The sequence below is a fragment of the Lepidochelys olivacea genome, assembly GCF_965140295.1.
Source record: "Lepidochelys olivacea isolate rLepOli2 genome assembly, chromosome: 1".
Taxonomy (NCBI): Eukaryota; Metazoa; Chordata; order Testudines; family Cheloniidae; genus Lepidochelys; species Lepidochelys olivacea.
The window spans coordinates 79,933,927-79,947,732 of record NC_140411.1 but is presented as its reverse complement, the minus strand read 5'-3'; the positions used below and the strand labels follow the sequence as shown (position 1 = coordinate 79,947,732).

General features: G+C 40.2%; 1 protein-coding gene across 4 annotated transcripts in view; it reads right to left on the bottom strand.

Moving 5' to 3' along the window:
* The window catches only part of PIBF1 (progesterone immunomodulatory binding factor 1), a 169,694-nt gene that overhangs the window by 31,703 nt on the left and 124,185 nt on the right, over positions 1–13,806 (bottom strand). For all 4 annotated transcript variants that reach the window (XM_084645951.1, XM_084645949.1, XM_084645950.1 and 1 more), the window contains 2 exons: positions 6,202–6,332; positions 1,560–1,644 (listed from right to left, as the gene is read on the bottom strand). In XM_084645951.1, the coding sequence (XP_084502077.1) occupies positions 1,560–1,644; positions 6,202–6,332 (216 nt within the window). The remainder of the gene's footprint in view (positions 1–1,559; positions 1,645–6,201; positions 6,333–13,806) is intronic.

The window sequence follows — 13,806 nt, the reverse complement described above, 5'->3', positions numbered from 1 at the left end:
GCGCCACTCCAGGGGTCACTGGGACACTCCCCCCTATGGTACGACTAGGGGAAAAACTTCTGGCACCGGTGCACGTGGCGAGTATGCACACCTATTGTGGAATACACATGAGCAATCACTCGAAGAACAGAACAGCAGAACGACGATGCTGCCTTGTTGCTGTGTTGGGTGGTGATAGTTGTCGTCTCCATGTTCCTCCCCTTTTTCAAATCCAGTTAGAATTCTCATGGCTGATTCAGTGCTGTGGAAACACAGCACTTTTCTACCACAAAAGTTATTTTGGTACTGCTACTAAAACCTCATCTTTCTTTAGGGAGAGTTTTAATTTCATTCAGATTTCAGGCCAACTTTTCATACCCCAAGTCTAAGCTGTTAGCTTATTTTTGCCTTTGATTGCTTTCTGAGCCCACTCCTGCATTGAGCTCCACATAAGCAGATCTTTATATCTGCATAGAGCTCTACTGACTACAGGAACTTGTATATGAGTGTAGGGGTTCATTTGCATGGACCCCACCATTGCAGGACTGGGGCCTCTGCCAAAAAAGAAGAAGAAAAAAAAAAAAAAGCTTGTGATCTGCAGTATGTTGTTACTAAACTACCAGCTGATAATTGACCTTCCTATTTAGAGCTATCAGAAAAATCCAGAGATGGGACCCCTATTCCATATCAAGTATTGTTTCAAGTTTAGCAAGTGCAATGGATGAGACCAGTGTTTATTCATCCACAGAAAGTGGGACAGCATCAAGGATATCACCCCCCTTCCAGGCACTGGCACAGTTGAAGCCCTGAGATGTCTATTTATCATTGCCTCACAAATTTTACTTTTAATAAGAGAATTTCTGGCACTTACCTTAATGTAAAAATCTAGTTTAAAAGTTCAAAGTATTTCTTCATAATCTGTTGAACTACTTTTACCTTTAGGTGCCTAGTACTGCTTCCATAAACTCATGTTTAAAAAGTTCCTATTATAGTAACAATATTTTAGATGACAGAATGAATAATCTCTCTATGAAAGCATTGTGTAATACTGTATAGTAAGGATACTACATAAAATGTGTGTATTTTCTATTTGCACATTTTTACTGCATATGCATCACAACTTTGCAATCTTTACTAAGAAAAGTTATGCATCCTAAAAGAATGCTTCCAATAAATTTACTAAGAGTAAGCTACTGGCATTTTTGAGAACTAATGTACAATGGACTCTTAAATACAGTATAAAATAATATGTTGCATTTTATACCATCTTTCATCAAAGAACCCCAAAGCACTTTATCAACAATTAAACTGACAACACTCCTGTAAGGCAGGTAAGTAATAATATAACTACTTTACAAGTGAGGAAACTCAGAGACAGAAAGAGTAAGTGTATTGCCCAGCATCACACAGTGAGTAAGATGGCAGAGTTGGGAGTAGAAACCAGAACTCCCTTTTCTAAGTGTGCAGCTGACACACTGCCTATAGATTTCTAAAATCTATAGAATATAAAATATTACTTTCCCAAGTTTTAACTGCAGAAAAACATCCATGCTAAAGTTATGCTAAAATAGGAAGATTACCTCACGATGATTTAGAAGTCTTTCCAAATCTGCTCCCATTTGATTCTTGACACGGAGCAAAGCTGTCTTTTCTTTATTTAAAAGGCTGGTAGAAAGAGGATAAGAAATACAGTACTAGCAACAGATAATCTCTTCTAATCTTGTCTGGTTGAAACATGCATTTTTAAAGCTAAATACTGGCAACAATGAATGTGCTCAAGCAATTGTATAAAATAATCCTTTATTCAAAAATTGTAGGTTGTTAATGCATCTGAAAAGACGGGTATATGTGAATGCTTGCTTTAATCAAATAACAGAATTGAAGATCATTGATTCATTTACATACAACACCACAGTAAAAAAAAACAACAACCCTGATTTGATTTAAAGTGTGATTCTTCTCTTTAGAACTGGCATCACAGAATTCTATTTTTATTGTGTCAGTAACTTCTAGATAAATTTATCTCAATTTTACAAGCAAAAATAGATTTGTTTACTTCTAGCCCTCGAACCTGAACCTGAGGTGTTCTCTCATTCTTATGCATCATCACCAGTAGTAAAGGTTTGGCAAACCATGTTATATCCTCAATCTCTGCTGTGTAATTTTTGCCTCCACTGGATTTGCGCTGGTGTAACTGATGGCCATGTAATTGGATTTTTATAAATTCTGTTGATGATGCATGAGAGTCCAACTTGCACCCTCTTAGCTTTGTGGTCTCTGCAGAAGTAGTAAAAAAATTATTTTTGCCACATATTATTTAGTACTATGGTAGCATCCATAATCTCAGGTTTATCTTGAACAAGCATATAACTTTGAAACAATGGGATGTATTAAAGACCCAGTGTCATGCTTAACTTTAATTGTGCTTCCTTTTGTTAGCTTACATCATTGTATTAACTTGTAAAACAATTTTTCTCTACAAATTCTGATTCTAGGCAGCTACTCTGGAGGAGGTTGTGAAGGCTACTATAACAGGGTTTAAAAGAGAACTGGATAAATTAATGGCAGTTAAGTCTATTAATAGCTATTAGCCAAGATGGGTAAAGGAATGGTGGTCCTTGCCTCTGTTTGTCAGAGGGTGGAGATGGATGGCAGGAGAGAGATCACTCGATCATTACCTGTTAGGTTCACTCCCTCTGGGGCACCTGGCATTGGCCACTGTCGGTAGAGAGGATACTGGGCTGGATGGACCTTTGGTCTGACTCAGTATGGCCATTCTTATGTTCTTTTCCAGTTTAATTAAATGTATTTCCATATTCAGCTTTAGCGTCAGACTCCAGGAATAAATGCCAGATTGACAGACCCATAAGATTTGTATATGTTCTTGCCCAATTTTGTTTCCATAGTCCCAAGAATTCAGAAAAAGGGGACTGATGTGAGCATCACATGACCAAACCAAATAATCTTCACAACAGGTTAAACTTGAAATCAATACCACAGTAAAATGATTAGTCATATAGCAGTAAAAACAGATTATGAATGCAGAAACAGTCTAAGAAGGAAACACATTATAAACTGAATGGAATATTTAGATATGATGCAAGCACACCAAATGTTTAATGTTCAGGATATAAATTTTATAGAAATGATCAATCAACTGCATCATACATTTTTTAAAAATGGCCATATACCTATGACTTTTTCCATTTTAGAACAGCAACATCGATTTTGGATTTGGGTACTTCCTGGGAATTAACAACCTGTTCAAGTAAATAGCCCTTGATTGCGCTTTAGGGCCACCAGCTCCTTCCAGGCAGTCATTACTTTCCCAGGAAGTGTCCTGCAACTTGATTCATACTGCTTAAGCTATGTTTTCAAAGTCTCACTATATTTTAAACTATTTTAATTATACATTTTTAATTTAAGCAGTACTTTTATCCTCTGTCATTTTTAACACATACTGAAGCTGCTGAACTCAGTGTTCTTTCTATATGCATATCTTGTTACTCAGTGATACTTTAGTTTTTCTTGGACCTCTGTATTTTATAAACAGCAGAAACCAACATTTTAGAGTTGGAGTTCTTGTGCATGACTCACAAACTTAAAGAAACCATAACATGAAGTTCCTTGTATACCTTTACAGTATATTGTGCAAGAGTATACTTCACTGTTAATTATTAGTCAGAAGCTCATGTCTGAAGTTCAGTTTCATCCGCTGAATTAAATATATTCCAGTTATACTGCTTCTTTCCCTTCTGAATCAACAAACCATGATTGCTCCATAAAGTGAAGCTATAGCAGTGTTCTAATTTTTGCTTATGAGCAAATTTAAAGATGAAACTGTGCTGTTTGATTTTGTTTTGTTAACTCAAGGTTTGTCTACAAAATTAAGTTCACATAAGTTAGGTCAACCTACAAACACTGCAGCAATTAAATCCCATTCCCCATCTCTCACCAGGAGGCAGCTGGGCTCAGGCTCCCCTGACCCCGATCCTCAATCCCGCACCGGGAAGGAGCCAGGCTCAGGCTGTCCCTCCACTCCTGCCCAATCCCTAACTGGGAGGTGGCAGCAGGGCTCCAGGCTGTCAGTCCCGGCAGGGGGACTCTGCGTTGTGAGCCCTGTGCAAGGCTGACAGCCAACACGTGATGTAAGTAATATATTTCCCTAACTACATCGACCTAAGTGTTACACCTTTTGAAGAGATGGAGTTATTAGGTTGATGTGGTGGGCGACTAGTGTAGTCCCGGACGATTGGAAAAAGGTAGATACTGGAATGGGTTACCTAGGGAGGTGATGCAGTCTCCATCCTTGGAGGTTTTTAAGGCCCGGCTTGACAAAGCCCTGGCTGGGATGATTTAGTTGGGGTTGGTCCTGCTTTGAGTAGGGGGTTGGACTAGATGACCTCCTGAAGTCTCTTCCAACCCTAATCTTCGATGATTCTATGACTTACGTCGGTGGGAGCACCATTCTAGTGTAGACACTTACATAGTTACGTTGACGTAAATTGCCTTATGGTTATGTTGACCTAACTCTAGTGTAGACCAGACCTCAGTCTTCAGTCAGTACTGTGAATACAGAATTGTCAGAAAGTGCCAATTTCCAGATTTAGAACAGCTTTTTTCTTGGTGTTCATCCATTGTTGGAGTAAAGGGGAAAAAATGTACACTACTGCAAATATAGCAGATAAGATACACACAAATTAAATTAGTGGAAAAGTGGAGCTATCAGAGACAACTTTATTAACATGCATAATATTAACTACCAAAAAATATCAGAGAGCAGGAAGCCTTCCAAGGTCAATTTTGGGAAGGAGCTTATCTTTCTTCATTATCATTAACAAAAGTGCTGACTTGGCACTCCAAATCACAGCATCCAACATGCCAATCATTTCTGCATCCCAGCTGGAAAAGGCTCTAAATCTTGGGCTCACATGGCCAAACTTTCATCACTGCTAGTGGTTTCTTTCTAATCTGGTTGAGGACAATTACCTTAGGTCCCAAATCCCTACAACTGGGACCCCACAAACACCCATCAGCCAATGAATTAAGTTTTAACACATTTATTTAGTCTTCAGTCAAGGAATATCAGAAATGAGCTCCTCAACCAAGATTGGAGGCATCTATGATAACTATTGGTGATAGAGATGCAGATTGAAAAAGACTCCCTTAAGCAAATTGCCCTTTTATATCCACCACTTGAGAGACTTTTGAACTTTCAGAACAAGAGTCAAAAATGCATTCATGCTGTGTATGAAGTCACACCCAGTTTTTAATGGTTTCATCTACATTTGCGCATAAAATGTCACATACGTGAAAGAGGTGATGAGGTTTGTCAAAAAAGTGCATTAACTTTTGAGGTTTCTGTTTCAAGAGGAGCTTGGGAAAACGTCAAAAAAACGCTTTCCTCTGGAAGGAAAATATTGACTTCTATTGAATCAGAGATATCCCCAATGAAAGCTGTGGGATATCACCTTTCATTGGGGACATCTGGGGTGGTTTTCTATCCAGTTTATCTGCATATCTAGCGTTTGAAACAGATGGTTCCTCTTCAAGTGGTTATACACATGCATTCCACTCAACTGTACTTTCTTTCCAGAGATTCCTCCAAATCAAACAACCATCCACGTGTGGATACATATTCATTCCCTGTCATCTAAAGAGGTATGCTGCCACTATAGCCAAGTCCCAGTTCTGCATTCCCAGTGCTGTATAGTCTGAAGGGGAAGACTTTTATTGACAGTGGTTGTTTCACAGTGGTGTGAATGTATGCATCTCTTAAGTAGTTACTATATAACTACTGGATAGTTAAAATTTTAACTTCGCTTCAGAAATGAACTCTGGGACTTGTCTTCTATTTATGCCTCAGATTACACCTCTCCCAGCTCAAAGGACAGCTCCATCATATAATCTCTCTCTGGCTCCAAACTATTTCCCTGATTCCATATGAAGTCTGGTTTGTTCCTCTATGCTCCCATGATCTTCCTTTTCTTCCCACCATCTCTCCCCAACTCCAAGCTCCTCTTTAAATCCAACTCTTTCCCTATTGTCTCTCTCCAGCTCTGTGAGACAGGAAAAACCTGGATGCAAGAACTGCAGTATGTAAAACTGGTTTAGAGAATGATGCAGTGGCAAAGTCCCAAATGTTATGACAGTAATATTATTTTCTAAGTTGGGATGCAGATAAATATAAAAATGACATACACAACATTTTTTGGTATTTACCTGACATCTTTCTGAAGTTGTGCAATATGTTCTTTCTGTAAATGTATCTGAGAATCTCTCTGTTGTACAGACTCAATGAGGTACTTGTATGGCTGTTGTACTTGACTCAACAAAGAATTGGCTCTGTGAAGCTGACAAAAGAAAAAATGTATTTATTTTAAAATTATAAAGTAGTACACCACATTATGATCATATAAAACGGATAATCTGACAATAAAAACCCCTCAAACCATGGTGCCAATTCCCTTTAATCCACAACTGCTCCTCTCCTCTAATTTGATTCTAGATCCATTTGAATCTAATTTCTGACCTCTATACTCCACTGAAACTGTTGTCACCAGAATTTTTAATGGCCTCCTACCGTTCAAGTCTCAGAGTCTTTTCTCCACTTCATCTTCCTCAATATCTTGGCTTTCTTTGACACCACTGACACACCCCTCTTCTTGAGCACTTGTCTTCCCCGGCTTTCATGACTCCATAGTTTGTATTCAGTCTCATTTGGTGGGGTCCTCAAGGGCTCTGTCTTTTTTTCCTTTCCTTTTCTCTAAGCCCTATCTTTGGATGATCTTATCTGTAAACATGACTTCAGCTATCTTGTTTATATTGATGACTCCTCCCTTCCCTCCCCATTTGTTTTATCCATCTGTTGGGCTTTTGTCATCTTCTAAGATTGCAAACTTTTTGGGACGGGTAATGCTTTTTATCAAATGCATGTGTACAGCACCTAGCACAAGGACATAATTCTTGATTATGGCTTCAAGATGCTACCTCAATACAGATAAATAATAAATCATGTCACACAGAATTAGTCAAAAATTCCAAGTAAGTTGTTGGTGATAGGTGTGCCTCAAGTGGAAAATTAGCATAGGAAAGTACTCAAGAATCACACATCAGTCCAACTGTATTTTTCCAATAGTTGCATTTCAGGTTAGTCCACGAAATGCTAACACCTACAACTTGTGGTTTTCTTCTTTATAGTTAATACATTTTATAAAAACAAAATCCCTGTTTCACAAAGTAAATCTTTCTAGTTTAGTTTAATAAATTGCAGTGTATATTACACCAAACAGATTTTCCGTTTGTAACTAACATGCTAAATTAGAAACTATAATTGATGAACAGTCTTTCATTCTAAATATTTACTCACTAAATTTCTGAATCCCACAATATTCAAATATTTTAAGACTTTTGAAACAGAAGATGATGGGAGAAAAGCCCATCTGCAGGCTTTCAATATCATTTATTAAAGGTATTTCATTACAATAAAGCTTTTGTACCATATACTTGCATGAATTGTCAGTTTTTAAATTAATATGCTCCAATAGCTGGTTATACGACTGGATCATTATTATACTGCAATAATTCACCTATAGTCATGATTTATAATCACAATATAGTAATAAAATGTAAGTTAATTCATATAGTCTATTTGGAAAAGCACTACAATCAATACTATAGGAAACAGCATGTGAGATACCTTTATAAAAGTGAGACTAGAATATTTCGCTAGTCCCTGGTAGCATCTACTAGATATATTGGGCATGACTCTATATTGACTTTGCACCTTGGATAGTCATTCGACATATGCAATCAGAGTACAAAACATTACCTTTCTGATTTTCTAGCATTTTACACCAACTTTGCACGAGCACGAATAACTGCACAAAGTGTAAGGCAATGGAGAACCAGATCCACTTTACTCTTCGATGATAAATCATGATAATTCATAGTTCAGAACTAGAAAAGTCTCCAATAATACTGTCGTTATCAGGGTTTCCTACCCCATAATACCGCCTTGCCTTCACTAGACAATTGAATCATTAACATGATACAGGACATATCATGCCCTGGTCTACTCTGACTGGCGATTCATAGCCAGTACTGTCAGATAACTCTCCACTATCATGTTTAGACATGATACATATTTTAATTAAGACAAGCCCCTGTGTCTCAATTTGCTTTGGCAAATGAGGGACACATAATCCACCAATGGAGCAGATGACAGGAGATAGCAATGGTTTTGAGCTGTGCTGGTGGTAAATTGCAGGTTCTAAATTTGACAGAGCAGAGAGGCCTATAAGTCTTAACATCTCTTAAATGTGCAAAGAATCCATTAAGTGGCTTTTCATTTCTGATTACACTTCTGTGAATAAACACAAAAAAGTAAATCCTTTGTAGGTTAATTTAAAATGGATGTAAATTTTAAATTAATTTCTAAAGACATATAACTTGGAGCAAGAGATACTAAGTATGGATTTATTAAAGGGTGATCACTTACAAGTATGTTTTCCTTTTGCCATCTTATGAAACTGATTTGCTAAAATAACACTTAGCTATTTATACTGTGTTCTACGTTTTCAAAGTGGTATTCAAACATTAACTGAAGTGCATTCTCACACTTCTTTCAAGTGTAAAAATATTGCATTTACCAACATTTTTTCTTTGTAACTAGTCTTTCTTTTAACTTCTATGTATCAGCTTCCAATGTAGAACATTAATTTCATTCTTTTTCACATGTACCATGTCAAGTACAGCCTTCAAATTCCCCATTATAAGATATTGTTAGAAAGATGAAAGGCCTAAATTTTTAAGTCTAAAGGTAGAAACCTAAATCTATAAATTAGCTAAGTTATGTCAGCTAAATTAGAAGCCTGATTGTCAGAGGTCATAAGTACCACCACTCCCTTAAAGTTAATCCACTACCCGACTCCTTCTAGTCCCCGCCCTGGTGTAGGAACCATTATGCCAAGTGGAGATTGTTAGAACTCACTGGCCATTGCCCCCTCTAACTTCTGCCACATCCCCTAGCCAACACAGCTGACTCTATGGAAGACAGAGTATCACACACAGAGGGAATGCTCATTTAGTACACCTGTGTAGACCCTGTATGCTGCAGGAGCAACACAAAGGGGCCATATCATGGGTCAAGATCTGGCTCATTAATTTTAAGGAAAGTGTCTTAATTTACTGCCACAGACACAAGTGAAAAGTATTCTGTTTCTGAGATATAGACTATATTATTTGATCTTAACTCATTTTTGGCCCTTTAATCTATTGTTTTATCTTTCGCTTGTATTCCTATTAGTCCTTCCCTTTACAGATCCCTTGTGATTTCCTTGTTTACTGTTTATCCTTGCTGCTATTCTTTGGTTTACAGTATTAACTTTTATAGTTTTTGACAGACGTGTAATAAACTTTTTTTAAACTCCTCCATAGTTTCTGAATGTTAAATCAAATTCCCAATATTAAAATCAAGTTGTGATAACATACTACTCTCCTCTCACGTTTACTAAAATTAGCACACATTCAGAATATCATCTGATTTTGTTTGACTGCATAACAGCTTTTATGTACTTCAGACGATATTTTAGATACTTACGTAATTTATTAAGTTAGCCAGTGTTTCAGGGAATTACTGTGTATTTTAAACCTACCATTGTTAAACCTCAAATCTATTAAAAGCTATCATTTATTGCTATAAACATTTTCATTTTATCTCCCACAAAGTCAAACAAGTTTCCAACTGTTTTTCCGTTCAATTATCTTTAAATGCTGTAGCTGTGCTTCCTAATATATGCGAAAATACATAAGTAAAAAATGTCAGTCACCTATAAAAGTAAGTTCATGAATATGGTATTATGATAAAATATATATTGTTTGAACCCATTTACATTAGCCTGCCATTCTTCACCTTTGAAAGGCAAAGAGCACTGTTATGGTTTTATTTTTAGACTCATCCATATGCTAGAAAAGAGCACCTACTTTAATAATGATTATGATGTAACTGAAAAATGCAACAAAATAATATTCAAACATAACTCAAGTGCAACAGTACAATTTTATATCACCCATTACATTGAATATAAAAATCTTCTTCTGACGATACAATTTTTGCTAATTTAGTAAAAATGACATGAGCCTTTGTTCTTACTCTATAACCATTACTTAATAGGAATGCAAACACAGCACAGATTTAAACAAGCACAATATAGTTTTAAACAAAGTAAAATAGTTTTTTTTCATACTGTCTCATGTCAGCTAACAATCAAATTACTTCCCCTTTTTTGTTATAGGTTATCTTTCAAGTATCTTTTACAAGAACCTTTCCAAACACGCTCCCTGCTACAGTGTAGACATACTCTTAGAGGCACAGCACAAAACTCACAGACTAAGGAGAAATAAGAGAAAGGTATTTTAAAGCAACATTAGTGCTTTCTGATTCTGAGCTGTTCTGGAGACTGGTGCAGTCTCCAACGCAGTACAGGTAGCCCTCCAGGGCTGTCTACAGTAGAGCCTGTCCCCAGCCATGCTGTCCACATTTTCTGCAACATTGTATATTGCAGCTTCATTCCCCACAACAGAGCAAGGGAGGGGATCCTAGAATGTAGCCTGCTGCAGTCTCTCTCAGCCCTGGTCTACACTAAGACTTTTGGTCGAATTTAGCAGCGTTAAATCGATGTAAACCTGCACCCGTCCACACGATGAAGCCCTTTACTTCAACTTAAAGGGCTCTTAAAATCGATTTCCGTACTCCACCCCTGACAAGTGGATTAGCGCTTAAATCGACCTTGCCGGGTCGAATTTGGGGTACGGTGGACACAAGTCGACGGTATTGGCCTCCAGGAGCTATCCCAGAGTGCTCCATTGTGACCGCTCTGGACAGCACTCTCAACTCAGATACACTGGCCAGGTAGACAGGAAAAGAACTGTGAACTTTTGAATCTCATTTCCTGTTTGGCCAGCGTGGCAAGCTGCAGGTGACCATGCAGAGCTCATCAGCAGAGGTGACCATGATAGAGTCCCAGAATCGCAAAAAAGCTCCAGCATGGACTGAACGGGAGGTACGGGATCTGATCGCTGTACGGGGAGAGGAATCCGTGCTCCAGTTCCAGTTTTCGAAATGCCAAAACCTTTGTCAAAATCTCCCAGGGCATGAAGGACAGAGGCCATAACAGGGATCCGAAGCAGTGCCACGTGAAACCTAAGGAGCTGAGGCAAGCCTACCAGAAAACCAGAGGGGCGAACGGCCTCTCTGGGTCAGAGCCCCAAACATGACGATTCTATGATGAGCTGCATGCCATTTTAGGGGGTGCAGCCACCACTACCCCAGCCGTGTTGTTTGACTCCTTCAATGGAGATGGAGGCAACACAGAAGCAGGTTTTGGGGACAAAGAAGATGATGATGAGGAGGAGGAGGTTGTAGATAGCTCACAGCAAGCAAGCGGAGAAACCGGTTTTCCTGACAGCCAGGAACTGTTTCACCCTGGACCTGGAGCCAGTACCCCCCAAACCCACCCAAGGCTGCCTCCTGGACCCGGCAGGCGGAGAAGGGACCTCTGGTGAGCGTACCTTTTAAAATACTATACATGGTTTAAAAGCAAGCATGTGAAAGGATTAATTTGCCCTGGCATTCGCGGCTCTCCTGGATGTACTCCCAAAGCCTTTGCAAAAAGTTTCTGGGGAGGGCAGCCTTATTGCGTCCTTCACAGTAGGACACTTTACCACGCTAGGCCAGTAACATGTACTCAGGAATCATTGTACAACAAAGCATTGCAGTGTATGTTTGCTGGCATTCAAACAACATCCGTTCTTTATCTTTCTGTGTTATCCTCAGGAGAGTGAGATATCATTCATGGTCTCCCGGTTGAAATAGGGTGCTTTTCTTCAGGGGACATTCAGAGGAGCCCGTTCCTGCTGGGCTGTTTGCCTGCGGCTTAACAGAAATGTTCCCCGCTGTTAGCCATGGGGAGGGGGGAGGGTTGAGGCGGTAGCCACGCAGTGGGGGGAGGCAAAATGCGACCTTGTAATGAAAGCACATGTGCTATGTATGTAATGTTAACAGCAAGGTTTACTCTGAAAGACTGTAGCCACTGTTTTATAAAATGTGTCTTTTTAAATACCGCTTTTTTTTCTCCACCAGCTGCATGTGTTTCAATGATCACAGGATCTTCTCCTTCCCAGAGGCTAGTGAAGATTAGAAAGAAAAAAAAAACGCACTCGTGATGAAATGTTCTCTGAGTTCATGCTGTCCTCCCACACTGACAGAGCACAGACGAATGCGTGGAGGCAAATAATGTCAGAGTGCAGGAAAGCACAAAATGACCGGGAGGAGAGCTGGCGGGCTGAAGACAGGGCTCAAGCTCAAATGTGGTGGCAGCATGATGAGAGGAGGCAGGATTCAATGCTGAGGCTGCTGGAGGACCAAACCAATATGCTCCAGTGTATGGCTGAGCTGCAGCAAAGGCAGCTGGAGCACAGACTGCCACTGCAGCCCCTCTGTAACCAACCGCCCTCCTCCCCAAGTTCCATCGCCTCCACACCCAGACGCCCAAGAACGCAGTGGGGGGGGCCACCGGCCAATCAGCCACTCCGCCACAGAGGATTGCCCAAAAAAAAGAAGGCTGGCATTCAATAAATTTTAAAGTTGTAAACTTTTAAAGTGCTGTGTGGCATTTTCCTTCCCTCCTCCACCACCCCTCCTGGGCTACCTTGGTAGTCGTCCCCCTATTTGTGTGATGAATGAATAAAGAATGCATGAATGTGAAGCAACAATGACTTTATTGCCTCTGCAAGCTATGATTAAAGGGAGGAAAGGAAGGTGGTTAGCTTGCAGGGAAGTAGAGTGAACCAAGGGGCAGGGGGGTTTCATTAAAGAGAACTTTCACACCGTAGCCTGGCCAGTCATGAAACTGGTTTTCAAAGCTTCTCTGATGCGTACCGCGCCCTCCTGTGCTCTTCTAACCGCCCTGGTGTTTGGCTGCGCGTAACCAGCAGCCAGGCGATTTGCCTCAACCTCCCACCCCGCCATAAACGTCTCCCCCTTACTCTCACAGATATTGTGGAGCACACAGCAAGCAGTAATAACAGTGGGAATATTGGTTTCACTGAGGTCTAAGCGAGTCAGTAAACTGCACCAGCGCGCCTTTAAACGTCCAAATGCACATTCTACCACCATTCTGCACTTGCTCAGCCTGTAGTTGAACAGCTCCTGACTACTGTCCAGGCTGCCTGTGTACGGCTTCATGAGCCATGGCATTAAGGGGTAGGCTGAGTCCCCAAGGATAATTATAGGCATTTCAACATCCCCAACAGTTATTTTCTGGTCTGGGAATAAAGTCCCTTCCTGCAGCTTTTGAAACAGACCAGAGTTCCTGAAGATGCGAGCGTCATGTACCTTTCCCGGCCATCCCACGTTGATATTGGTGAAACGTCCCTTGTGATCCACCAGAGCTTGCAGCACTATTGAAAAGTACCCCTTGCGGTTTATGTACTCGCCGGCTTGGTGCTCCGGTGCCAAGATAGGGATATGGGTTCCGTCTATGGCCCCACCACAGTTAGGGAATCCCATGGCAGCAAAGCCATCCACTATGACCTGCACATTTCCCAGGGTCACTACCCTTGACATCAGCAGATCTTTGATTGCGTGGCCTATTTGCATCACAGCAGCCCCAACAGTAGATTTACCCACTCCAAATTGATTCCCAACTGACTGGTAGCTGTCTGGCGTTGCAAGCTTCCACAGGGCTATCGCCACTCGCTTCTCAACTGTGAGGGCTGCTCTCATCTTGGTATTCATGCGCTTCAGGGCATGGGAAAGCAAGTCAC